Raw genomic sequence first — 27,971 nt, 5'->3', positions numbered from 1 at the left:
CACGTGCACTTTTCGGTGATGCTCGAGTATTAAATCCAACTATATTATATAAAAGTGTAGAATATTTATTTCTTCATACTAGTAATAAAAAAGAATATATTGTATAAGGCAAATATAAAAAAAAAACACACACACACATTAATTTGCCGTTTCAGAATCGAAAGACTTGTGGGTAATTTTATTTTTTGCACGCGGAAATGAACATAACGCTGTACGCCATTGGGTGAATATCACTTATTTTGCACATTGTTTACCAATCAAGACTTTGTTGTGTTCGCTTTTAAGAATATTAACTACACAAGTTTAGATTCTGAAATGGGAAATTGCATTGTAATATAAACTCCATAAATGTTTAAAAAAAAGTGCAATTACTTCTCACAGTTTGTAAATACAAAATGTATAAATAAAAAAAAAACATATCACAGTATTTTAGCATAAAATTAAAAACAACAGTCAAATTAAAATCAGTATAATTTTAACTGCTTCTGTATAACAATCTCCCACAGATGGTACATTGACAGTTCTGTAATGAAAACATATATGTTTATGTATCCTTGTCATTGTGCTTAGTTTCTTTTATTACCTATTCTGATATCGGACTCGGACTTCTTTTAAACTGAGTTTTACTGTGCGTATTGCTGTGTGTTTGTTTATTCTGCATTAGCTAGAGGTATAGAGGGAAGGTTGAGATCTCACAAAATATGTTTAACCCCGCCGCATTTTTGCGCCTGTCCCAAGTCAGGAGCCTCTGGCCTTTGTTTGTCTTGTATGTTTTTGTTAATTTTAGTTCATTTATATGTTTTGGAGTTTGGTATGACGTCCATTTTCATTGAACTAGTACACATTTTTGTTTAGGGGCCAACTGAAGCCCGCCTCCGGGTGTGCGATTTTCTCGCTGTGTTGAAGACCCATTGGTGGCCTTCTGCTGTTTTCTGCTTTTTGGTCGGGTTGTTGTCTCGTTGTAACATTCCCCATTTCCATTCTCAATTTTACAATCATTTTAATATAAGATATACATGTATCTTTTATATAGTTTTTTCTTTAATATTAAGCTTCTGTGAATCTTATGGCTGTTTAAGTGAAGTAATACAGGCACTGCATTTTTGTGGGTTATTTTCAATGCAATATGGGTCTATTTTTTTTTTCAATTTTATAAACTGAGATATATCATGACTATTTTGTGTGTATATCTTGACAATGGTGTCTCATTTTACACTATATGAACTAACAAGAGTTAAGAAAAGTTCGTTCTAATACTCATCTATATTCAGATCTATTTAGCAGTTCAGTTATTCCATTTAAAAATCCGGGATTTTTTTGTTAATTTAAAAGAACACAATAACATTTATCGAAATTATTAAGAAACTAAGGTTTCAACTCCCTCAGGCAAAGTTGACTTTAGATGAATTTGGCTATTTATTTTAGGTATTTTTTTGTCATATAGCTCTTCAACGGTTTCGGTACTTGTACATCCTCGGATTTCAAATGTTTGGCTGTGAGCGTTCCTGATGAAGGTGAATCCAGAAAAGCGCTTCGGACGCATGAAATTATTAAACGTGTTGTTTTCAATTTTTTATTATATATATTTATAACGGATTACAAATGTGTCGAGGTTAATGGTTGGATAACTGCACAGACATGTCAATATAATTTCCTGACACAGACAGGGTATCAAAGATGTTATTTACCCCAATAAGAACCTCAATAATACCAATCATTATTTTATATATGACGTTATTGAAATAACTTGGCTGCGTTCAATATCTTAGCAGCTAATATAGCCGCTATATCTTAGATATCTATCTATGTTGAACGATATGCTACGGAGCTAGCCTATCAAAATTACGTCATAATTAATAACACTTCCGACGCCATTTTGGATCTCTAGATAGCATGAATTTTTTGGGCTATCTAAATCTATTTAGCGGCTAGGCTAGCTATACGTTCGGTAATCAAAATTTACGTAGCACTACGTAGCAGCTACGATATTGAACGCACCCCAGTTAAAGCATGCGAGACACTTACAAAATATATAACCCGTGCATTAGTTTTTATCTTTTCTTTAATCTGACAGCTAGACCGAATATGTCTTCATGCAGTCTGTTCTCATCCTGCAATTAAATAAAATGAATATTGATTTATTGATTAATAATTGGTGTTAAATGCCACTTTTAACTCTCATAGCTGTCAGTTTTTATTTGTGGGGAAGCCGCAATAACCGTAGAGAACCACCAACCTCGACAGAAAAACTTGCAACTCTAGTCAATTCAGATTTGAGTCCACCGCATATAGGTGCGATCGACATTCACGAATATAAAAAAACAAAACATTTGTTGTATATCTGTTCCATACAGAGTAAGACAGTATAGCAGCCGATATCAGAAAAAAAAGTCTTGATAACCTCATCAGCTTGAGATTACAATAAGTGGAAGACCATTTTCGAGGGGGGGGGGGGGGGGGGGGAGGGGGGGATTTTGAAAATGAGTACTGTTGAAACTGGAAATAAATGACTTTTCAGAAGACAGGAGGAAAATGAATATTCTGCTACACGAAATGCAGAAAACAAATGTGTACTAAAGTAAAAATGAATTTTCGCGCGGCTCGGCTTTGAAATAGGCATGCGTAGCAACAGATGATATCAAATAATCATTCAGGCAAAATATCCTCCTGCCCCGCCCCCTCCCAGAATATCAAATGGTCGTCCCCCAAGTATTATTAAGCATGCACTCTATAATTAGTTAAGTTAATTGTACATTTTTTTTTTATCAGTTGTACCTTTATGACTGAGTAATATCTGTCATTTTCTTTTACATATTTTCATTGTGTGTTTTTTTCATACCTATTGTATTTGGTATTTGAGAGTTTTTTTTCTTATCGAATCAAAGGACATTCAGAAACAAAATGGCCATGAAAATATGAGTTTTGGTATTGTGCGGTCGACTGATTACACATAAGCTCTTCGTGTTATTCCCGAAAGATGTTTTAGTGAAATGGAATCGAAGGGATGTGGCATATCAATTCATGAAATATAGTCTCTGCATATACAAGCCAACCCAACAGAAAATGAAATATCTCTTTGATTTCTACGGCCTCTCTTTTATAGTTGTTCCTCATCTAGGAGTCATTTTTATAAGCAATAGCATTTAAGTGGTTTTTTTTAAATTAATAATTTTATACAACCTCAATAACTGTCTTTAATTCTTTTATTCATCCATTTACTTTTTAAAGAAAGTTGTTTAAGATACATAAGACAGACAAGAATATTTGCGCAATGAAAACACAAGACAGACAACACAATTAATACAATATTAGTTCTTACCTTCATTCTATCCATATATTGATCGACCTGAGGATCAGGTAACCTGCCTATTGTTTGAATCACATATCGTAACATCTGTTTAACGTCAGACGCCATCTGAATGCTGCCACAAATGTAGAAATGTCCATTTTCTTTTACTATCAATCTGAATACATCTGTCGCATTTCTTTGGATCAAATCTTGAACATATGTCTGGAAAATAAGCATAAAAGATATATATGTGTTGACATGAATTATCATTGATATGGTCATAACTATAAAATAACTGTTTACTAAACTTCAAATTTTTCGAAATACTAAGAATTGTCTACCCAAGGAATACATAACCGTAGCTGTATTTGGTAAAATCTTTCGGAATTTTCGGTCCTCAATGCTCTTCAACACCATACTTTATTCAGCCTTTTCAGCTCTTTTAATTCTAGCGTCACTATTTATTCATTTTTAGATGAACGCGCTTCTGGCGTACAAAATGTAAAGCCTGGTATTCATGATGAGTTTATTTATGATGTGGGGTTGTGGATTAAAATTTGGACGACGGCATAAAACTGCATATAGTTATTAGTGTGTTAACTTTTAAGTCATAGGCGACACAAATCATGCATATAATGTGTCCCACGAATTGAACAAATATAAAAAGTCCAGGGAAACATATCTGAAGTCACTACAGTTAATCACGTGATCAATTCAAACTCGTACCTTTTTCATTCCTTGCTCACGAGAATATGCAAAGTAACATCTGGTCAGGATTCCCTCGTTTTCACGTTGTTGCAGTTCATTTTTGTAGATATTGTCTGCTATGGTGTGTCGACAACCAAAATATAGATACGTTTCACCAAAGGAAACCCTCTGTCTACCTAAAAAGAAATGTTCATAATAATCAGGAGATATTTTCATTTTATTGTAATTTATAAATGGCTTTTATATATTTCTAGTTTTCGGACATCTTTTTAAACGCACCTTATCACCAGGACAAAGTTATGGTATGATATAATTTTCCCCTATCCGGACACTTTTTTTCCGAACATACCAATCTTTTTTTACTCTTAGAAAGGAAAGCAGAAAATTATACTTTGAATATCACTGGATTAGCCTGACCGGAGACACAAAGAGAGAAGAGACATGAAATCAAAAACGTCGTTTTCACAGGTATTTCAAAGGTAAAATATTCGTATCATAACTGAAATTTCTTAAGTTAAAAGAACAGCGGATGTAATCTAAAAATTTTAATATCTAAGAGAAATTGTAATAGCATTTTAAAAAGAATGTACTAAATCATTATATATGTTTACTCTTTGGTTCGTTTTAAAGTTGTTACAAATTATCATTGCTGTTTCGGTTTTTCTTAATCATATATCTAAAGTATCAGGCTTTAATTATTTAGAAAAGATTAAAGATAGTTTTAATTCAGATTTACTGTTTATAATCTTTCAGCATAAGTATAATCCTTCTTCGTCAAGGCTACTGTTTGTTTAAACCTCAGTTTTGCGTAATCGTCGGTTTATATCTTCGTGACTTTCCAATTACTTAATCATGATATATCAAAATTTAGTTTATTCAAAAGCATACTGTCAACATTCAAAACAACAATAATCAAAGGTAACATTTGGAAAGGATTAATAGTAAATATATTTTTTAACAGAACAATTAGTTAAGAATACATACTTCGAGATGCGAGTTCTATGCTAATTTTACGTTGCATCCAGAAACTTCTAAATGGTGCTATACCTGTACCAGGACCAACCATTATAATCGGAGCTTTCTGGTCACTTGGCAGATGAAACAGTGGTGCCCTGCATTAAATAAGAACACTATCAACGGTTTCAAAACTTATATGATCATATAATAAATGCAAATAATTTTACCAACTATTTTGGTGTGGTACGTATAGCTCCATCTTTTGTTGACTATTGTTTTCCTTGTGACCATGGTGATGTCTTTGATTGCCTCCTTTGTATCTTTTCGCTCTTTTTATATGCGTTTTATATACCTTACATCATTTTGTACATAGATCATTACATTTTATAAAATTCAGGTGGCAATTCCATTTTTCAAAGTTGATCTTGTACGATTTCGTCCGTTCTAAATTTAGACCCTATTTATTTTTGTATTTTTATCTGTGTTCAACGTATTACACTTATATAATTATTGCAAACCTTTTGGTTTTGAGTTTATCTGATGATGGTTAATACTTTTTTTATCACTAAAAAACTACCACACGTGATATTCATTCAAATAAGCCTCTTTTTTCTCCACTATGTTATATCATTTTGATTACGTCGATTATATTCAATATACATGTACTTACGATCTTACGGAGCAGTATATGTCCTGTCCGACAGGTAGAGTGTTCAACCAATTACTGCAAACACCTTTATGCTTTCTTCCATCTGTCAAGTAACACAAATTGAACTAATGATATACCATATAATCTTCTGTCGAACAAATGATTTTGAAAAAGTAATGACTGATTATAAGGAACAGGTAAAATCAGGGCCATAATTTGGTCCAGGTAATTGGAAAAAAGTTGAATTCCTAATTATTTTGATAAATTAGACAGATGATATGATTTGGAAACTGTTGTTGAGAAATTTCAGTTTTGATTTCATTGTGGTGTCATAAACCTGTTCAAATTGATATATTTGCTTCAATTTCAAACATAACTAATGTCTGCGATAGAGTCGATTTTAGTTTACTTATGTTGATAGCAGCCAGAAAACGCTACATTAAAAAAAAATTTCTAACAAAGACACCTGTTTTAATCTTTTACCTGGCGTTTGATATTCTACAACGGCAACTGTCACATGAACTTCGCCTGGTGTTGCGTCCAACGCCGAACTTATACTGTAATAACGAGGTAGAAGGAGTGGTAGCTGTGATATAAGGAAAGCTGGTGTCACTTGAAGCGATGGATACTCTCTCAGAACGTCCAAGATATTTGGCATTCCATGACTTTTCCAGTCTTCATAGTAGCTTGTATTCTACAATTATGAAAAAGATGACATGAACTTTTGTTAAATAAATATGAACATGTCTTTTTATACCCCATATATCTACTGTTGAGCAGTGAGCCAGGACCCCAAGCTATACTGACACCTACTTGATGGGCTTTAGAATTATTAAGTAAGTTATTATTAATTCCTATCAGAAGTATAACCAGAAAATAACTCAATATACGTTACCAAAGTTATTCATAATAACTTTCACTTTGAAGGTTTTAAGTTATTTATTTCTGATGTAATGGTATATTATCTTATACTGTTGTAAGATGATATAACCAAATGAAAAAAAAAAAAAATATGATTAAATAAGAAGGTATGTTAGGGCCAGTTTTTGGCCCCTTGAAACAATTTTAAATTTGCCACGTGACATGCTTCAGATGTAGTTAGGACATTAGACTTCCAGTCATTCTTATATATACATGTATATTTGATTTTTGTCTTACATAATTATTTCTGGCCTTCAAACTCCTTGTATAAAGTGCAAAACTGCAAAAACTGACAATTTTGCTTCGTTTTAAGATCTTGTAACTAAATTTTAGATATAAGGCAAGGATTCACTCAAAAAATACTTTGCTACAAAGATGCCAAAATGTATTAAAAAAGATGGTAATGGTAGTAAACTATCTGTTGTTGCATTGGCTTATATCTTCTTTTTTTAAAATTACGTTTAAAATGGTCGTTTCGGTCTAATACAAATCAACCACATGTCAATGATGTCATTGTGACATTACATGCGACGTTTCGTCACAAAATCGATTGGTTATATACACCTGTTCATTCATCAATATAGTTATAATATTGAACGGCTTCAATACTTATTTTGCTATTTCAGCAACACACAAATATCTCATATCATCCCCTCCATCAAGTTGAAATCCTTTCACTACTTGATGCTATTTCGTTAATTGATGCAATAGTTTACGTGTATACAGACTTCGCCATTGTTTTGAAGAAGCAATTGGTATATACGTTAATCGATCAGGGGAACTCGTTCATTCTTACCGCTCAAACGGTTAAAAGGAAAAGGCCTTTCTTTCTGTCCTTAGTCAATTGATGAACTTTGCGATCTATTTAAACTGTGTAAACAATCTCTAACCTCTGCAATTCTTTTTATTCTCTGCTTGTCCTCCTGTCTTGCTGCTAGACCCGATAGAATGCTTAGAAATTCCTGGGTTGGAGGTGTTGTTATGTCGAGATATCTGCTCAGCAAGTCCTTTAATGAACATGGTGGAAAGCGACCATAATCTGCCCAGTAGTTTTGACTTCCTACAACATATTGTTCAAATATATAAATTATGTCAATAACAATTGAAAGCTTGATTCTTTTCATCAAATTGCCGATCATACAATGTACATAATAGGTATATGAAAATAACATTGGATAATTTTAGTTCTTTCGAGGCGCTTTTCTGGATTTAGCTTCATTCAGGACGCTCAAACCAAATGTATACATATTAGAATATATTATGAGTGATATAACCAAAATGGGACATAAAACGTGGCAGGTCGGACACGTTAAATACATTGCGCCTAAGTATATCATTATTGTGTGTCCCGCAGTTTGTCGAAAAATACGAAGTTTACCGAAATTGTGTCGTAAATTTTATTTTTACGTTTAGGAATTCAAATCTGTTGCTTACTCCTCCAAAAACTCACCCGTTTGGTTGACCTTTACATCTTCAGAGGTATTTTGTTGTAATTGTATCAAATCGCTTGCTGTGACGTCCTTCAGATGTTTAATAATGCCATTAACAAGATCTGGATGATTGTTTGAGAACAACAGCACGTGATCCCCTGGACTGTATCTCATAGCATCGTTGTCATCTCTAATGTCTATCCTAGCTAGAATTGTCTGCCGACTTTACATAAAAGAAACAGACAAACCATTATTTGAAATATATTTCGTATCGTATCCAGTATTAGCCAGAATGTTTGATATACTTGACAAAGAATATTTCTTTAATCATAATTCCAACTTTGATGCAGGTGTTTTATCTTTGATTTTTCAAGTTATTAAAAGTTTAATTTTTAAAAGAAAATATTTTAGTCGACAAATTCATTTCGTGATAATGAGCTAGGTGTAAATGACTCGAACTGTATTTGCTGGCTATGAATTAAAGCTTATACATGTAGTAAGTACAATGAATAAAAAAAACGACAACAATTTCTACTCGATTTTACCTATAATGTCTGTCTCCTAGATTAACTCTATCTTTCAGTCTACATTTGGAAACGTTTTTTCCAAACACCTTGGACAGCTCTTCAAAAACACAAAAATAAAAACATTAAGAGTCATGAACTGTAAAAATATCTACGAAGGGTTTTTTCTATGTACAATATTGTAGCATATGAACATTTGATGCTTAAAATAATTACAAGAAATATGCTTTAATGAGACTTGTATAATTCTCTACTGCCTATTCGAAGATCCATATGTAAAGGGGAAATTACCAGGGTAGATTTCTTCTTTGACTGATTACTCTAATGTACTTTTCACAGTTATGCCCGCCATGCTGATTGATCTGTAGTACTAAATCATTTTTTAAGGCATACAACATGTAATGATTGTTATCTTGTTTATTATTGATATTCGAGATAAAGGTATCGAAGTTGTGGTTATTAAACTGACAATATCCCAACTCTATATATATATTTATATATATAAAGCATCGTAAATTAACATGAAACCCGGACATATACAAGTGAAACTTAGTTAAACTTAGTCATATAAATCAAAAAGTTCATACATTAAATACTCATATATATTCCCTGACACAACCCCACTTTCGATGAGTTTCAAAGTAGTCTGTTTATAGTTTTTTATAAAGTGTTTGTAGACTTTTGTTTGTCTGTTCGTCGTTTTTCTTTCTTTTTTGTCATGATTTTGTCGGTCTGTCTTCGACTAATGAGTATTGTATCTTCCTTTGGTATCTTACAAAATTTTATATTCCTGATATCTATGATGAGTTTATATTTATCGCCAACGTGTACTAGGTCATGAAAACGACATTGTACGCGTTCATATCTGTTCTAATTGAGTGATTCTGCTTGAGATATAATTAATAAAAAAACATATTCACACCTTGTGATAATGATATACGCTTTTTCCTTGGAATATCTATCACTCGGAATTTGTCAGGGCGCCATGTCATGTCTGAATTTGCCAAAACATCGGCGGCATCATTCAAGCCCTGTTTGTTTCCAACTTTGAAGTAATTGCACGACACCTGAAAGAATACGTAAATTTTGTAAATATTTTACATTTCATCTTTGATGATCTAGCACATGTAATTATACCTTTTGCTGTAATTGATAATGATTGAATTTTTTTTTTTCAAATAAATTTCAAGGTATATTCATAATACATCAATTTACATATCTACATATATTACTGAATGCATTGTGTAACAGCACTTTATAAATGATTACCATTTGAACAAGTGACGATTGAATATGAATTTAAGAAGAAATCACTTTAAGATAAGTATTCAATTCGAACATAGCAATAGACAATTTATTAATTATGTAATAACATATGGTTAATAGTTTATGAATTGCAACTTAATTTTGTATGTCATTTAAGCAACAAAGATTCAATATGACCGAAATGCATATATTCTACTTTGCTTTATGAATTCCGTCATATAACAATCATGATTCCAAGATCCGACATACAACCAAAATTTAGAAATTTTAAACTTTAAAAGAATTCGAGTTTATTTCGTTTACAACTCAGCATCTCTTTGTTTACCAGTTTGTTTTTTTTTTTTGTTTTTTTTTCACATATCCATTGCATTGGATGCAAACCTATGCACTGAAATGTTCTATTTTCAGAACGCAATGAGAAATTATTCAGATTTGTAACAATGTAGTGACGATACCAAAGCGATGAAAGAATTGCAAATTGCAAACACACACTCTAGTTGCACATTCCAAAATGTTTTCATTCTTATGACTGGTTTCACTGTATGAGTTGATTTCAACCGAGAAATTAAAACTTACTCTAAAGATTAATCCAGGAAAGCTATTAGGACAATCAAAATTTATAAAGTTGTAGTTTCACTAAGGAAAACACATTGTACACTTTTTTCTCTCGACTGTATGGTCAGTTTTCCCCGTTTCGCATTTTTATGTTATTTACTAATTAGGAAGATAATTGGATTGGATGATGTTTTGTACTTGCTTGTCCAGTTTAAGTCTTGTATAAAAAATGCGTTTTTCAGTCATTGAGTTATTTCATTTCTAAATGGTCAAGAAAATTTCATTTTTCATTACACCTACCTGATAGACATTCTTTGCCCAGTCTCTAAAAGAAAGTTCCTGACCAGATAGTTCATCACCTTCTCCAATAACATGAATTCTTGAGGCTCCCAAACCTTCCATCGTTTTGTCTATGAAATGTCCGAATTCACAAAATTTTGGATATGCTCGGGAACCAAGACCGAACACGGAAAATTTCAGATGTCCTAACCCAGCATTGTTTCCGTTCATAGAACTACTATTTTGATACATGCTGTTTCGACTAGCCACAGCAGGATGCATGCCACTGAAAATAAAGTGCTTATTTACTACAAGTTTTGATTTTTTAATGATTTGCATAACGTCCAGTTGGATTCATTTTAATAATAATCAAGGCGAGAACTAATAATCAATTAATTGATAAAGGAGGAATTCTAATATTCTGATGTGTCGATCGGAATAAACGGCGGAAAGTGTACTACTACACAAAATCTATCGATCGGATTTGACGTCCCTATTTCCATAGGATGTTGCTGCGTATTTATATATCCCAAACAGCTAAACGGACAGTCTGTTTCTTTTTTTCTGAATTTTTCCTAGTATCTGTCCATGGTTCAAAAATGCTGAGAGCGAAAATTGATTACTTTTAATTGATCTGTTTTTAAAACATATATAATGCTTTTCTTAAACGGAAAATCATGATAACTTTTTATAAATCTTCTGAAGACAGTAGTATATAAATAGCTTGTGGTAAGGTTCATTGTATTTGACAAAGTCCTGAAATGTGTTTTGTATGGAACATCCGGGTCTCTTTAAGTAATACTCATCTTGTCAATTATGTCAGAATTTGTGAAGTACAACTTACTTTCTTTGTGTTGACCTGTCTTTCGCTGTTGGGAGAGCTTTAGCAAAGGTCTGAAAAAATATATAAAAGAAGTGAATAATTTTTATAGTGATACACGAGTTTTTAAAGTCAAAGGAGAGATACAATTTCTGTTTTGCATAAATTTTGAAATTATCAGTCATTTTTGCTGCAATCATTATGTTTATCATTACTTACAAAACCAATCAAGAAACACTTTATATACTGATGTAATTCCTATAAAATGTAATGAATTTTGCATAAGAGTATCGTTCCTGTTTTTGATACCGTATTTCTGTTTTCTTAATTTTTCTATGTTAGCGTGCAATAATTCGACAAGTGAAAAGTGATTTGTTAAAGTCCGATCAAAACGTACGGAAATCAAAAACAATTTCATATTTTTAAAAAAAGATGTTTTAAACTTTTGTATAGTTATATTTACCTTTCCATTTTCTGGAGGATCCCCATTTCCGAATGTACTTGCAACAAACAATACCAACTGCTCGGATCTCAACTCCTCCAGTACATTATAACTTTCCACTTTCAACATCTAAAAAATAATATTCATGGAAAAAAGTGGTCGAATACCGGTACTTCTTTTAAAAAATACATACACAGGTTTTAGTGTTTTGTGTAATCTTTTGAACTTTTCAGTATTTAAGAAATGTTATTACCCTTTTGGGGTATTATTTACTCTCTAATTTTTCGGGAAACCTAACCTTAAAAATTGAACTCTCAGACATTAAAGCTGTGAAAAGGGGTCAAGGGTTTTATTCCTTTGGAGTCTGTTTCTTCTATTCATACACCAAAACACATTTACTTCAATTAAAAGTTTGAAATGGTATAATAATGTGAAATAATATAAATTGATAACTAGACATTTATGCATTAGTTAAACTGACATTAAGCTGTTAATCACTTATTTGGGTCACAACTAGTTCTTACTTATTTTTTTTTTACTATTTTGATGTCCTTCTTGGTCATATAGCTCTACTACTGTTTCGGGTTTTATACATCCTTGGTTTATAAATATTTGGCTTTGAGCGTTCCTGATGAAGGAAAATCCAGAAAAACGCTTCTGACGCATGAAATTTATACGTGTTATTTTCATTTTTTACTTATATACTAATACCCTGCTATGAGTAGCCTTTAAATAATCATAAGACTCAAAAATAACTTAAATGAAATACACAATAGCAGCTTACCCTAGAATTAAATGTTTGTCTGAATATTTTGTGCAAAGTATTGGCAAATTTCTCTGCTTTACCCGTCTCTGTCGCAAACAAAATGGTACACTTAATCCTTTTGGAAAGTGCTTTCGTCATCAAAGCTGTCCATGCAGTCACAGCCCTAAAAGAACAAATGTTGATAAATGCAACGAGAGGTTACAAGCCAGACATCTCGCTCTTATTATCTATCATATTTTAGTTCAAATGTTTTTACATTCAAAGCTTTTTTTTAAATTTAAAGTTATAGTAATAATGAATTTAACGGTATTGCTGACAACAGTGGATAGACATCTTGCCAAAATGAAATGAGATTGAGGTACAGAGATTTTTGTTTGTCCAATCGAAACAATTTGAAATATGCATTCGATTCAAAAGTAAAATAACAAAAATACCGAACACACAAAACGAAAAGTCCCTAATCAAATGGCAAAATCAAAAGCTCAAACACATCAAACACATCAAACGAATGGATAACAACTGTCATATTCCTGACTTGGTACAGGCATTTTCTTATGTAAAAAATGGTGGATTAAACCTGGTTTTATAGCTAGCTAAACCTCTCACTTGTATGACTTAGCCATACACAATATAAATAAATATTTGATATTCCATATCTCCAAATGATAAATTTCACGTAAAAAAGTATAACAAAGATACCAAACGTTCCTGATGAAGATAAATCCAGAAAAGCGCTCCGGACGCATAAAATTATAACGTGTTGTTTTCATTTATTACAGCACTTGGTCGATACCTCTAACGTTTTTTTTTTCACATGATCTTATCAGTCTATCTTTGAATTATTGAGTTTGATTGTCCCCGTGCAATCTTCGCCCCTTTTTTCACAATACTGTTACCTTGCAATAGCCCTGAACCGTAGTTTTGTTTTACGTTGTTTTGTTTTGTTACCATTCTTCTTCAGACCGTAAGTTTTCCATAATTCATCCTGTAGGACAGTTCAAAATATTAATGCAACGGAATTGAAAATGAAATGACATTTACCTCAAAGTATCCATTAAAATAAGACATTATCCGAATTTGAAGAGTACAAATGAGGGAATAACCTTCAGCTTGAGAATTTTGTTTCGTATGACGTCATATTTAGATGTGAATGCGGCAAGATCAGTAATTAAATTTCGCGACGTTCATTTTATTTATATGTTGCACATTTTACCAAGCTCCAATGCATTATTTCATTTTTGTTCAGGATTAAAATAGTTAAAAGATTCTTTTCAATTTCGATTATCTTGGAACCCATGAATCCCATTCATGTTTATCGCATTGCGCATGAGTAGATCACATTGAAGTTGACACAGTGTTTATATAGGTTACGAAAGTAGGTTTGGTATATCGAAGTGTAAACCAAGGAAAGAAATTTTTTCGAATCAGTTCTATTCAAGTATTTGTCGTTATGCAAATCACATAAGAATTATGTAAAATTGAAAGATAGTTTTTATACGTTAATGAGACAAAAACCGCAAACTGTATTATTATTAGTATATGTATTTATTCATACCTGGTACTCGTAGGACGGCTTTAATTTGAACAAGGTCATTTCTTGGTGAAAAACAGGCGTCAAACTGCCACTGATAGGTGGCACTAACCATACCCAGTCTGCAGGGCACCCTCCACGTTGTTTGTACTCATTGTGCATAAAGGTCATAAATTGTTCTGACGCTGTGTGTTGGTCAACTAGAGTGCAACCGATTGTCTTCAAATATAATAATAAAAAACAATTATAGAAAGAAAAATTTTTTATTTCTTGATAAATGAAATATTAGATTATGAGATGTGGTATGAGTCCATATAACGTGCACATAAGAAATAAAAGGTCACTGTACTTTTTTTTTTTAAAGAAAACCTTTCCATTTCTTGTCCATCCGTAAATAAAAAGACATGAAAGAGACTCACATGAGGAGTCTATAACATATAATGCCGTAAAGCCGTTAACTCGTTATCCTTTACCTATTGTAAACATTTAAACTTAAAATAATTATATGGTTTTTATCAGAGACTGCCCTATGATACTGTTAAACATCATGCTACCACAGACAGAACATTAAACATGGTATGCAAACGATGAAATACACGTTTTGAAAAATGAAATTTAGCATAAAATGAATAAGGAGATACCAATGGACTAAGAAAAGATGGACAAACAATTGCAATCAAAACAAACAACCAAAAACAAAATTGATAAACATAAATTACTTGCTAAAAAAGAACACTCCCGTTTCATTTTAAACATATGTCGTGTAGTTAATGACATGGAAAATTCCTATTATATGTTATCATCAATGATTACCCATTAACAAAACTGTAGAACGGGATTTTGACAAATGAAACATATTTATTGTAACTAATTAGTCAGGTAATATATGAACAAGTCTATGAAAATAACCATTAAACAAAAAGTAAAATAAAAAAATACCTAACTCCAAGAAAAATTCAAAACTGAAAGTCCTTCATTAAATGGCAAAATTAAAAGCTCAAACACCTCAAACGAACGAAAAACAACTGTCATATTCCTGACATGATACAGAGTTCAATAAGCGACATACTGACGTCACTTTTACTATTTGTTACTCCTGGTTCTGTAGTTTGTTTTTCAACACATTTAATTTAATTTTATTCACCTGACGCCTCATGTAAATTTAATGTTCATTATATAAATAGTAAAGTCATTCTTTTGTTGTACGATTGCTATGTGTAAATTATGGTATGAAACACTCTAGAATATCAATTGTATTCCATTCGAAGTTGCATGGGTAATATGTGGTTTGTGATCTTTATAGTTCATTTATAGGTCAGAAAGACGTTATTATTATATACCTGAAAACTATGAAGAACCGCAATATTTGTCTCAACTGCAGCATTATCTTTCCATGCCGCTGGATTGCTTTTAGTGTCCAGTCCAAGTGCTTCTGCTATTTCCTAAAATATTTAAAGGCAATTAACGTATGGTTTCTAAACATTTAGTAATGTGTGCGTGCATTTCTTATTGTGATTGTCGAGGAAAAGTGTGATATTAACTTCAAGGATGTCAAGAAATCTTGCTAACAAATAATGGTATCAGGATTAAATATGCGATATTTTATTTTTGCAAAACCAATCCTGTTTTAATATTCAACATCATACAAACATTGATTGCTCTTTTTAAAGACAGAGGTTGAACCAAATAAAGACAAGCAACACTGGACGAAAAACAGTGCACATAATGCTGTACAGATAACTTACACTACACAAAAGCAGAGACCAACAACTGCTACATAAAAGAACTTGATTTAAATTCTGGTGTCTAAACGGGTATAAGGCATTTCCTGTATCATTTCTGGCACCTTTATTGCTGCTCATCACTTAGTAACTCAATAAAATAAACATTAATCGTGATTTCAGGAATACTTATCATCATTTCATGTGTTACATGTGTTACTTTGGGTAGATTCTAACTATTTTCATTTGTCATACAAATATGTTTACTACCCTTAACGAAGAACCAGTTGTCGAAAGACACTTAAAAAAAACACAAAAAAAGTTTCCTTTTTTCCCTTTTAATAGGTTTTTCAGAATCGGTACATCGTCTACTTAATACTCATAGGTGTCAAATTAAACACTATGTAAAAGAGCATTACAAGGCAAAAAACCTAAAAAGTTGTGCCAAAAAAAAACCTCATCAAAGATACCAGGTTTATAATTTGTTAAGCCAGACGCGCGTTTCGTCTATAAAAGATTCTTCAGTGGCGCTCGAATGAAAACGGTCGGAATCCTAATCAAATACGAAGTTGAGAATTTATGAAAATTATATTCATAGTTAACTAGCATCCAGGAAATCTGTGCCAGTTGTGTTAGGGAGGGAGGAGGAGGGGATGCTAGAACAAAGATACTACATTACCTCTATTAGATTATATCGTTGTTTATCACAGAAGTCTCTGCAAGCTATTTCAGTACTCATGTACCAACCATTGAAAGGAGATGCTGTGAATTCTAACCCACCGCAGTCAAATTTCATATTAGAAACAGCTGGAACGCAAAACCATTTCAAACCAAGTTCGTTGAACTTTGGATATCTGTAGGTGAAATTGAACATAAGTATTCTTCGGACATACAAAGATTTTCTTTCGATATGTTGGGAAAACATTTCAAACGCAGAAATAATTAATTAAAACTGATGAATGATAAATATTTGTTAAAACGTCACTTTCAGGTATCACTTGACAAACCGAACTTCAATTAACTACTTGAAAAAAGACTGAAGGTATAAAATCTTTCATTCTCCGAGTTTTGTACCTGTTGTTATATAGGATATCAGTGATTCGTTTATGTAAAATGAATGTTGATTCTTGCGTAAATAATTATCTTCAATGAAATTGTATTGATCTTCATCACCATTGTTCAGTTGAAGAGAAAAGGACACGTGAAATATTTAAAAAAAATAATAACATTAGAATGGGCATATGATATACATCAATAAAAAAGCAACCAAACGACAAGCATAACAAACATACATCTATAAAGCAACATACAGGCATCAACAACAGACAGGTGTACGGTTTGTTAATACATGTTATGTTAGGTTGTTATCGATATTCAGTAATGCATTGTGGTAATTGCTACCTGCTGAAGTAGCAAGAATTGCTTCACAGATTTATTTTTTTTTTTTTTTTTTTTTTTAGTGATATGTTACCAATTACGGAATAAAATTACTTTGGATGTTTTATTGGAACCTGCAATATCAATTCTGAGGGTATTTCAAACCACTCGGGAGCACCTCCATTTGCCTGTACAATTATTGGAAGAACATCGAATCTACCATTTCGTCCTCTCCAGCCCATCTTTGAAACAGTCTGAAATTTGATTTGAAAATCTTAGTTGCATTATACAAAATTCTGCAATAGGGTTAAATATATTATAGTACATAAGACATGTAACAGCTGTCCTCTACCGTATTACCTGTTTTATCTTAACATACAAAATGTTGCAATGTCAATACATGTTGTGTGAAAACTGCTTTCGGTGTTAGAAATATTTCCTAAATCATTGTGTACAACACGCCATATTCTTTCTTTTTTTCCCACCCTGATTTCTACACAAATACATATATATCAGGTTATTGTGATCTTTATTTTACACCTTCCTACATTTATATTGCATATTAATGTATATGTGATAATTTTTACCCTTTTGTATGATAAATGATAATTTTCATATTATTATTATTTACAAAATATCATTCATATCTATGTCCTTTGGATCATAAATGTCAATTTACAATTAGGAGAACCAAATATAAACAAACACATCCAATGTGGCGAATACATCAAATGTCTTATATTTTATTGAAGAAGTTTGTTTATCTGACCTGTCAAAAGTGAATACCTTGACTTTATCGTGATATGCATGATGTTAGAAAAATATGTCGTATGATCGTAAAAATGTTTTGATGCCTAAGCTATCAAACGTAGTAAACGATTTGATTTTTGATTTTTGGTGTTTAAACGCCACTTTTAAGCACCTCTTTTGGGCTATTTCGTGGCGGCCAGTTTTTATTGGTGGAGGAAGCCGGAGTGCCCGGAGAAAACCACCGACCTTCGATAGGAAAACTGACAATCATAGTCAATTAAGATTGGAGTCGAGTGCACCCGCACGAGCGGGGTTCGAACTCACAACCTCAGTGTTGACTGGCTAGTGATTACAGTAGTAACTACTTAGACCACTCGGCCACCGAGGCCCCCGTAGTAAACGAAGATAGATGCCAAATTCTTTCTAGGTCTATACATTTACATATTATAGTTGTTTAACTTTGCACATGTTTTTTTCTCTTAGGTTAATTCTGTGAAGTTGATATAATAAAAATGAAAATCAATATTCTCATATACGGTTAAGCTTAAATTCATTGAAATATGCTTTGATGTATAAAAAGAAAAATATCCCGGTTACCATAAAACTAGTGACAATTTGACAGATATGCCAACCAAAACTTAAAATATATTTTTTTCTACAAATAATAAGGTTATACAACATAATAATAAACGTTAAAGAACATGATGATTGGTTTTCATATAAAGAAATACATATACGATTTGGTTACATGATCTTTGGAAAATATGTATAAAGGTTAAATATACTATTGGTACCTTTTAAAAAGTTTAAACCCGCTGTATTTGTTTGCACCTGTCCTAAGTCAGAAATATGATGTTCAGTAGTTGTCGTTTGTTGATGTGGTTCATAAGTGTTTCTCGTTTCTCCTTTTTTTATATAGATTAGACCGTTGGTTTTCCCGTTTAAATGGTTTTACACTAGTAATTTTTGGGGCCCTTTATAGCTTGCTGTTCGGTGTGAGCCAAGGAATGTACTCGAAGATGTATTTGATGAAATTATAAATAGAAAACAGGAATTTGCTGGGCATTGCCATTAAATCATAAAAGCAAACCGAGCTTTGGAATTATGAAATCAAAGTGGCCGATATACCAAGCGAACTTTCCTAATACAAAATTACATCTCACCAGATTAAAAAAAACCAACTGAGACTAGAGGACAATACACGAATAGTACAGATAGACTGATAGATACAAAAATGACCATGAGCTCAAAGCACGATAGCAGTGCAGAAACTATCCTCCTTCTTATACTCCTGAGGTTACTTTATGTTGCGCATGTATCCGTTTTATTCCCCTATCATCAGGTCTGTTGCTAGTCGTTCGTTTTCTCTTAATTTCGCCACGGGTTTTCAGATCGTATCGCCAAAACTATAAATAGTGACATGTCAGCAAGGACCCTGCTTGTACATTTTATTAGATGCAAACATACGGATGCATAAAAAGAAATTCAATTCAAAGCAACGGACTTTAAATTTTCATTAATTTTGACATCAGAAACTTATTCAGGATTTGTTCTCAATAAATATAAATATAAATAAATATAAAGTTTTGCTAAAATCGATACAATATGTATTTTGTATGGAATATTCCTAAGTGCCGGGCTACAATGCTTAACACAGGGTATCATTTTGAAATGGAAAATCCTATTTGTATTTTGATTTTGATTAAAATCCTAGCAACAGACGTTTCTAAAAATTTACATTAATCATAACAAAATCATGTTTTTGCCACGGATCAATTTGGGATGCATATTATACTAGTGCATCCTGTTTTGATAAAATCTAAACAAAAATGTTTTTTAATTAGTATTTTATTTTAACAAAAATATGCTTTCACGCCAATCTTTTTCCTAAATTTGATTTTTTTTTAAATGACACCAGGGATCAACTTTGAATAGTATAGTATATATTCATATCAATTTAAGGATATAAAAGCACTCAAAGATTGATTTTTTTTCAAAATTTCAGATTTTTACACAAAAAATATTGTTATTCTACTTTTTGCAAAACTGTTGACATCTGGATTCAATTTGATATAATTTACTATGCCTTTATATCAATTTTCTTTGATATAATTGCACAATGATGTATTTCTTTTTTTGGAAATTTTACACCCAAATTATAAAGTTGTTTCTTTAAATTAGTGATATTTGAACAAAAAGTATTTTTTTACCAAAATGTCGAACATTCCTTTCATAGGTATTAAGGCTGTGCATACAACGTTTTTAAATCTGTTACAGCAAACTTCACTTGTCGTACTGTGCTGACGGGCAGACGGACAGACAGAAAGAGTGATTACTCTAGGCCACCCGCTCAGTAGTCAACGGGATCTGATTATTTTTGAGTGTATCCCCGCCTCTATTTATATTTTTAAAGATTGAAATTCTTTAATTTTCGTGTATTTCGATATTGTTATTATTATGTATTCCAAAGTTGCTTTAGTTATTTTTTTCTTATATAATTAAACATTTTATTATATCGGTGTGTTCAAAACAATCGTAATGAACTACTTTCGCAAAGGTAGTACATTTATTTATCTTTGTACTTTAAAGGGAGATTTTATGATAAACTATCGTAGACCACTCAAGATTAAAAGGAAAGTATGCGGATGTTGAAACAACATAACCACTTTCTTTAAAAAACTTGAGATATCATTTAAATTCACTTGATGACCTAAAGATAAACTTTATTTAAAGTACTAAATACGGGACATACAGTTTTATATATAATATTTTTTAGAATCAACATAAATCTGATATGAATTATTTGATTAACCTAACACACATGTCATTTGCACAGTTGACAAATAAACAACCGGATTTTAAAGCATGACTTTTTGTATAGATTACAAAATGTGTAAACTTATTTATTCTATTTTACATTGACATGTGCCAATACACAACTGTAGCAATCAATTCCGCCTTGAATGTCAACTGAAGTTCAAGGTTTTATTTTGTGCTTTTTAAGATTCAAGAAACAACAACTGTGTTGTGTTTTTTTTTCCTTTGAAGAATGTCGAGTGAAAGTTGAGATTTTGTCTAAAGAATAAATATACCACATTCATTTTTAAACTTTTCAAATAAAAAATACTTGTTTTTATTTTATTCCTAATATATTTCCTATCGTTAATTATCCATTTTTAGATGGTGACGTTCCCTTGTCACCATCTTACGATGTTTATATATCTCAACTTGTACGATTTGCTCGTGTATGTAACAATGTTTTGGATTTTAACGAGAGAAATTTATGTATTACTGAAAAATTATTACACCAGGGTTTTCGATATCACAAACTAGTCAAAACATTTACTAAATTTTATCATCGGTATAAGGACATCATTCGTAAATATAGCTCAACATGCAGACTTTTTATATGTTCAGGTATTTCACATCCAATTTTTTATGGAAATATTCTTTATAAAGCACAAAAATGTCAGTATTCACCTCTGAAGCTAACAAAACCTTTAAATAGACTTATTAAGAAGGGATATAGTTACGATACTGTTGTCAGGTCATTAAAGATTGCATATTTTGGCGTTAATATTGATTCACTTATAGGGTCTTTGCATCCGCACTAAACACATTTATTTAAAAACCAGTTGTTGGCATGACACGGGTTATGTTCTTCTCATATATGTTATGATGGTATGATACTAAACCCCTAACGGGAAGGATTGTGCCTGATATTCATATGATGAAGACATAATCTTTCAATCAGTTTAATTGAAGTCTGGAGCTGGCATGTCAGTTAACTGCTAGTAGTCTGTTGTTATTTATGTATTATTGTCATTTTGTTTATTTTCTTTGGTTACATCTTCTGACATCAGACTCGGACTTCTCTTGAACTGAATTTTAATGTGCGTATTGTTATTCGTTTACTTTTCTACATTGGCTAGAGGTATAGGGGGAGGGTTGAGATCTCATAAACATGTTTAACCCCGCCGCATTTTTGCGCCTGTCCCAAGTCAGGAGCCTCTAGCCTTTGTCAGTCTTGTATTATTTTTAATTTTAGTTTCTTGTGTACAATTTGGAGTTTAGTATGGCGTTCATTATCACTGAACTAGTATATATATTTTTGTTTAGGGGCCAGCAGAATTTCTCGCTGCATTGAAGACCTGTTGGTGACCTTCTACTGTTGTCTGTTCTATGGTCGGGTTGTTGTCTCTTTGACTCATTCCCCATTTCCATTCTCAATTTTATTAGATAAAATATTTACAATTTTGTGTAAGTTATTAAATTATATAACCATTATTAAACCGAACTATACTTAAACAAAATAGAAGAACAAAAATGTTTACCTCCGTGAAATCAACATTTATAGGATCCCCTATAACGGTGCCATCAGGCTGTTTGTATCCTGCATAACTAATGAGCTGTTGGTTCCATACCCGGTAGTCATGTTTTTCATCTGTTCTTTGCCTAAACACCGTTATCGCAGACCTAAAACATGTAAATTTAAATTAGATAATATTGAGAAGGAAATATGAGACAATACACTATTCACTAAATCGTAAAATGTTTTCATTATTGTACGAAACTTAACTTCACTTTTTTCAATAAACTTTTAAAACATCATGTTGAAGGCCGTACGGTTGCCTATAATTGACTTACATCAACTTCATTAGAACTCTCGTGGATAGTTGTCTCATTGGCAATCATACCACATCTCCTTATATTTATATAGTAAGGTAGAATAATTATAAAATTAAGAAATGAATATGTATACATCTGATTTTCCGTTTGATGCTTATTTCTAACGTACAATATATTTTCTATAACTACTATCATTTTCAACAAGATGCTGAGAACTCAAGCGTCTGTCTGCCGTTTTTTATGCTCTGTTTTTGAGTTATTGTTTTTCGCATAGACGAGAGTTTTTGTCAATTGCAGTATGTATCATTACCTGATTTTACCGTTGTTAGTTGCGTACTTAATATGCCGACAAATTGCTTCAAACATTCCCTGTCCTGTCCTCACGTTGCGAGCATCAAAGACCTGTTTTCCAGTTAAAAAAAAGTAAATAGAATGATACGAGTTGAAATGTATCAACTATAGATGTTTGTTAATGGGATATTTGTGGTTGAACATATGAAAACGATAAAATCACTAGATGATTAACCTCCAGCAGCAAATAAAATGCATATTAAGGAAAATAAAATCAAAGAATATGTACCATCACTTTTGAATATCTAAACAACTCGTTAAAAATATTTGTTAAATTTCTACATTTGTCTGGGGTTTTTTTATTGACTTTTGAATATATTCTAGAGTGAAAAAGTAAATACCCACCCCCAACAAAATTTATACATTTGGGGGTAAAATTAAAGAGCTATACGAAACCTTCTCTGAAATAATTTTTTTTTTTAATTTTTTTTTTAATTTTTTAATTTTTTTTTTTTTTTTTGCATTGGTACGATGCTTCCACATAATATAAGAATAATAGAATCAACAATTTTTTTCATTATCATAACAAAGGCACGTATTGTGGCGTAATTATGACATCACAACATTGGTAATCTTGTCGTATTCGTTTATGATTTTTAAATGATTTTTAATTTTATGTTTATCTCTTTTTTACGTGTAAACTTGAAAAAGATCACATAAACTGAATTTCAATTGATACAAAACGCATTTTTTATACTTCGGCCTTTGGAACTCACTTGTAGATTAGCCCATTGTATCCTTCCAATACACCTTGGTGCGTTTCTCCATGCTTGTTTTGTCCCAAACTCCAGCTCATCAATAGTCAAATCATATGTCCCTGTTTTATTTACGGACGAAACAACATTGTCCCACCTTTTTCGATGTTCAGATGAATCATTGCTATAACACATAACATGTATTGAATTATATTAAAAAAGTCGAGTGGCTTTAATATTTAAAAGTATAACATACACCACAGGGTACCTGCGTTAGAACTATGCATACGAAAAGCAGGAATTACCACCAATTTGGACAGTATTATACCAGAATCTCCTGCAAAATAGACTTACAAATATCAAAGAAAAATACACTATTCAGATACCCTGACTTAGAAGAGGAGCAACATGTGTTGTATTTTAAATAGGTTTACGTGCGCCAAACTTTCCCATTTGCCTTTCTAGACCATATGTAGATAATGTAAAACACATAATAAAAGCAGGAACACCACTAACGTCAACAAGTAAATAAAGAACAGTACATGAAAAAGAAAGCCAAATTAAAATATTTTAGCTCTTACAGGCATTTATATTTAAATACCGTTTTGCCCTATTTGTTGTGGAAATAGCTTGACAGCAGGAGGCACGATATGAACAAGTATTTGGCCCATGAAGTTTGAAAAAAAAAGTAAAATGCATTAAGCTTTTAATAATTATATTAAGACAACACCGAACAACGCATGGTCCACTTTGTAAAGGCACATATTGTGGTGGGATTAAATCAGTTTTATATGCGCACAAATATCCCCTTTGCCTATCTAGACCATATGTCATTAAACTAAAACACACAATAAGATATAGTCAGGGTGCAGCTTACAAATAGAAATATATAGAAATATGAAAAATTATAAACAAAATGTATCATTTGAATTATATCATTACCGACATAATCTTTTAACCAGTATTTTAAATATAATACATCATGTTAAAAATCTTCTGAATTCTGATAATCTATTGATAATAATGATCAATTAAAGATATATACTGTACTCGATAATCGGCAAAAGTAAAAATATAAAATACGAATGATTAATTTTAATGTATGTTAAGCTGATAAAACGACAAATAATCGATTCCAAAGTCATTAGAAATAATAAATCGTACTTACCTTAATTTTGTTAGTTCATCAACATTAATAGAATATATCTTAAAATTACATTCCTGATAAATTACCTTTTAAGGCTAGTGTAATACTGTTGAAAAAAATCTTTCGCATGTTCCAGTAATTCATCTTTTGAACGATTGGCATTTGGATTTGTAAGTGTGCCATACAGCGACCCTAAGCACTGATGTCCACAAGATATGTTCTAAAATAATAATGCTTAAATTAATCGAAACAAGGTAAATACATCTCTAAGCCTCAAATGAATATGTTGTCTATTAGTAAGTTGGTATATATAATAATATTCAACAACACTTCATTTAATGTAAATTAACAGTTGAAAAATGGAGTATAAAAAGCATATCGATTATATTTTCCCGTTTAAATCACCTGATGTCTTTTTTTTCTCTCTTGTTTTGCTGTCTCATCGAAATTTACCTTTCGTGCATATTAGATAATATTTAAGTATCCAGTCCAAAAATTATGTAATATAATTGACAGTTGTGTCATTGTGTACTCATTAGATATCCATTTCAAAAGAAAAGGTGTAGTAATACAAGTCTCTGACAAAGTTATCAAGGCCAACATCAAGTATCCTACACGTACAGTCGATTGTATTTACAATTATTTGTCGTTTGTTCAATAATATATTAAACACACATGCGGATCACATACAACACGAATGAATGCAGATAAGGCAGGAGGATTTTGATTATTCATTTTCATCTGTTGCTACTCATGCTTTTTTCCGAGGCTTCGCAGCGCAAAAAATATTTTCAATTTTGTACCCTGCATTTTGTATCTCAGTTATTAATTTCCATCCTATCTTATGCAAGGTTAAATATTTTCAGCTGTTATCAAAATCCTCCCCCCCCCCCCCCCTAAATCACCATCAATAACTACAACAAATGGTCATTAACAGAGAGCCAATGTATTTTTTATTATGAAAAATGAAAAAAAATCACTTGAGAAAATTGACGCGCGCGAAGCGCTTTTATTAATTTGCTTATCATCAAGTACCCTTAAATCCTAAAAATTGAAATTCTAAGATGTCTGAATGAATACTCAGAAGCTATACGACAAAATGGTACGTGAAACGAACAACCCAGTCCACCTAAGGTCTCTTTTGCAAAAGTATATAAAATATAAACAGTAATTTAATCAACTAATTACACCTTGAAATGCATGTTTTTTTTAATTTTCTAATTTTAACGCGGATTCCTTTCTGCGAATTATTTATCATGTATAAGTCCACAATTAAATTAGAAATATGTTGCAATTCTAATGAATTTATTGAAAAAAAGAATAACAAATATATATCTGGCATTCTAGTTGCCTATATGGATGATTTTGGTTTACATTTATCGTGAAAGAGGGACGAAAGATACCAGAAGGACAGTCAAACTCATAGATCGAAAACAAACTGACAACGCCATGGCCAAAAAAAAAGACAAACAGACAAATAATAGTACAGATATACACTTTTCAATGGGTAATTTTAATGCGAGAGTATCAATTAATGCAGAACAGGCTTCATGAACTACCTCAAAATACGGGATATTCGGTAAAAAAATAAGTCAAAACAATACTAATAGTTTTTAATTGCCACTGTGTACCTTTTCCCCATATTCAATTTAATTTAAATTAACCAAAAAACATTTTTTTCTCACTATTTTGTATTTTTAATAGATCGATATATATTGCATTGTCATATGCAAATTTGTAATATCACGATTTTTTCTCAGTACCTGATAGTAACGTTATAAATTGTGTAAACTATAATTCATACTTCAATAACAGCCTCTGATGTCCTAAATAACTTCATGTACAGACACAAAATACTAAGGGAAGGACAATGTAGCGTAATACATATCATTAATAAGTGACAAATTATTCCGTATATTCAGACGAAAATTATTTATTAGACATACTAAGTAGTTAAAATGTTAACTGTGAATAACTTTATTCCAAAATTTTAAACAAATGTACAAATTTAAAAGATTTAAAAACACATAAAACAACTTTTGAAAAATTTAACAAAAAGTTGAAGAAACCAACCAAAAATACATTGGTTTCTTTATTTTATTAAAATTAAATGTCGAAAAAGGAACACATCGAAATATTCGCAGTAATTTAACGGTCATTAAAACCCAAAACAATCCTAAAAACCTTATTTTGCGTTATGGATAATCTTATTTTCATCATAAACTAGAAATAAAACACTCCATTTATGTATTTTTTGTACGGAAATACAACCGTCTTTTCGAACATGTTTTTGCTTTGGATTTAAAGAAAGATGTACTCTGAGCCTTATGCATGTTTTAATGACCAAAATTAACTATTCTTCTTTCATTCAGGGGCCTACTGCAATTTTATTAACACGCCTTTATATCTGTGGATGTCTTTCCTACCTCTATGACTTTACTCTGTAGTGTGTCTGTCAACACAGTGTCTTTATCTGAAAAGTTTTTAAGTTTTACGGGAACGGTAGTTACTGGATGCTCCTTCTTTTGTTCTTTATTATTTCTCTCTTTTTCCCTGATTTCTGTTCTTTTATGCGGTACATGGTGTTCATTCAGACCCGTTTTCTCGTACCCATCATGTCTAACTATTCGATTGTTAATTCTAGTGTTTGGCACATGTGCAAATGAAGAAACATGATTCATTGATATTCTATGTTCGTTTTCTGTACTACTGTACAACGGAGCCATACCATGTTGTTTTCTGATGGCATCTAATACTCTCTGATCAAATGTTGCGTATCTATGCGGAGATGATGCTCTTGAAACTGTTAAGCCATTTCTCTGTCTTAAAATTCTTTGGTTTACTTGTGGTAAGTGTACTGGTACGTTTTCTTTTCTGCTTTTTGTTTTGTCCTTGTTTTCGGAATATCTCTCATCCTTCCGACCTTGTTTTGAATAATTTCTTCCACCTGAAAACTCCATTCTTAACCGTTCATTTAAAAAGTAACAAATTTATTTTGTCTTGCTTTTTTATTCATTATTTATCAAGCAAAAAGATATTAAGACATTTTTATTATTTCAATCTATTTATACAGTATGAGCATGTAGGGGGCGTTACCAATGTTGAATTATTGGTGTGTTACCTTGACGTTAAGGTTTGTTCTCTAATAGAAATGCATATACGGG

At 31.7% G+C, this 27,971-nt stretch overlaps 1 protein-coding gene across 1 annotated transcript; it reads right to left on the bottom strand.

Annotated features, from left to right (window-relative positions):
- Positions 1–32: 32 nt before the first annotated feature.
- LOC127736405 (nitric oxide synthase, inducible-like) lies at positions 33–27,823 on the bottom strand. The gene is made up of 25 exons (XM_052246939.1): positions 27,234–27,823; positions 24,894–25,027; positions 23,682–23,844; positions 22,925–23,016; positions 22,320–22,461; positions 17,350–17,489; positions 16,538–16,712; positions 15,478–15,579; positions 14,162–14,356; positions 13,503–13,591; positions 12,625–12,769; positions 11,862–11,969; positions 11,423–11,472; positions 10,600–10,864; positions 9,401–9,545; positions 8,500–8,578; positions 7,975–8,177; positions 7,415–7,584; positions 6,087–6,297; positions 5,625–5,706; positions 4,982–5,109; positions 4,016–4,173; positions 3,320–3,511; positions 2,026–2,111; positions 33–523 (listed from the first exon to the last, which is right to left on the bottom strand). The coding sequence occupies exons 1-24, from the start codon at positions 27,765–27,767 to the stop codon at positions 2,052–2,054; spliced, it is 3,762 nt and encodes a 1,253-aa protein (XP_052102899.1). The 5' UTR covers positions 27,768–27,823; the 3' UTR covers positions 33–523; positions 2,026–2,051.
- Between the last annotated feature and the right edge of the window lie 148 nt (positions 27,824–27,971).

This window comes from Mytilus californianus, unplaced genomic scaffold, assembly GCF_021869535.1.
Source record: "Mytilus californianus isolate M0D057914Y unplaced genomic scaffold, xbMytCali1.0.p SCAF_30, whole genome shotgun sequence".
Taxonomy (NCBI): Eukaryota; Metazoa; Mollusca; class Bivalvia; order Mytilida; family Mytilidae; genus Mytilus; species Mytilus californianus.
Note: the sequence above shows the minus strand (reverse complement) of the source record. Positions and strands in the feature narration are given on the sequence as shown.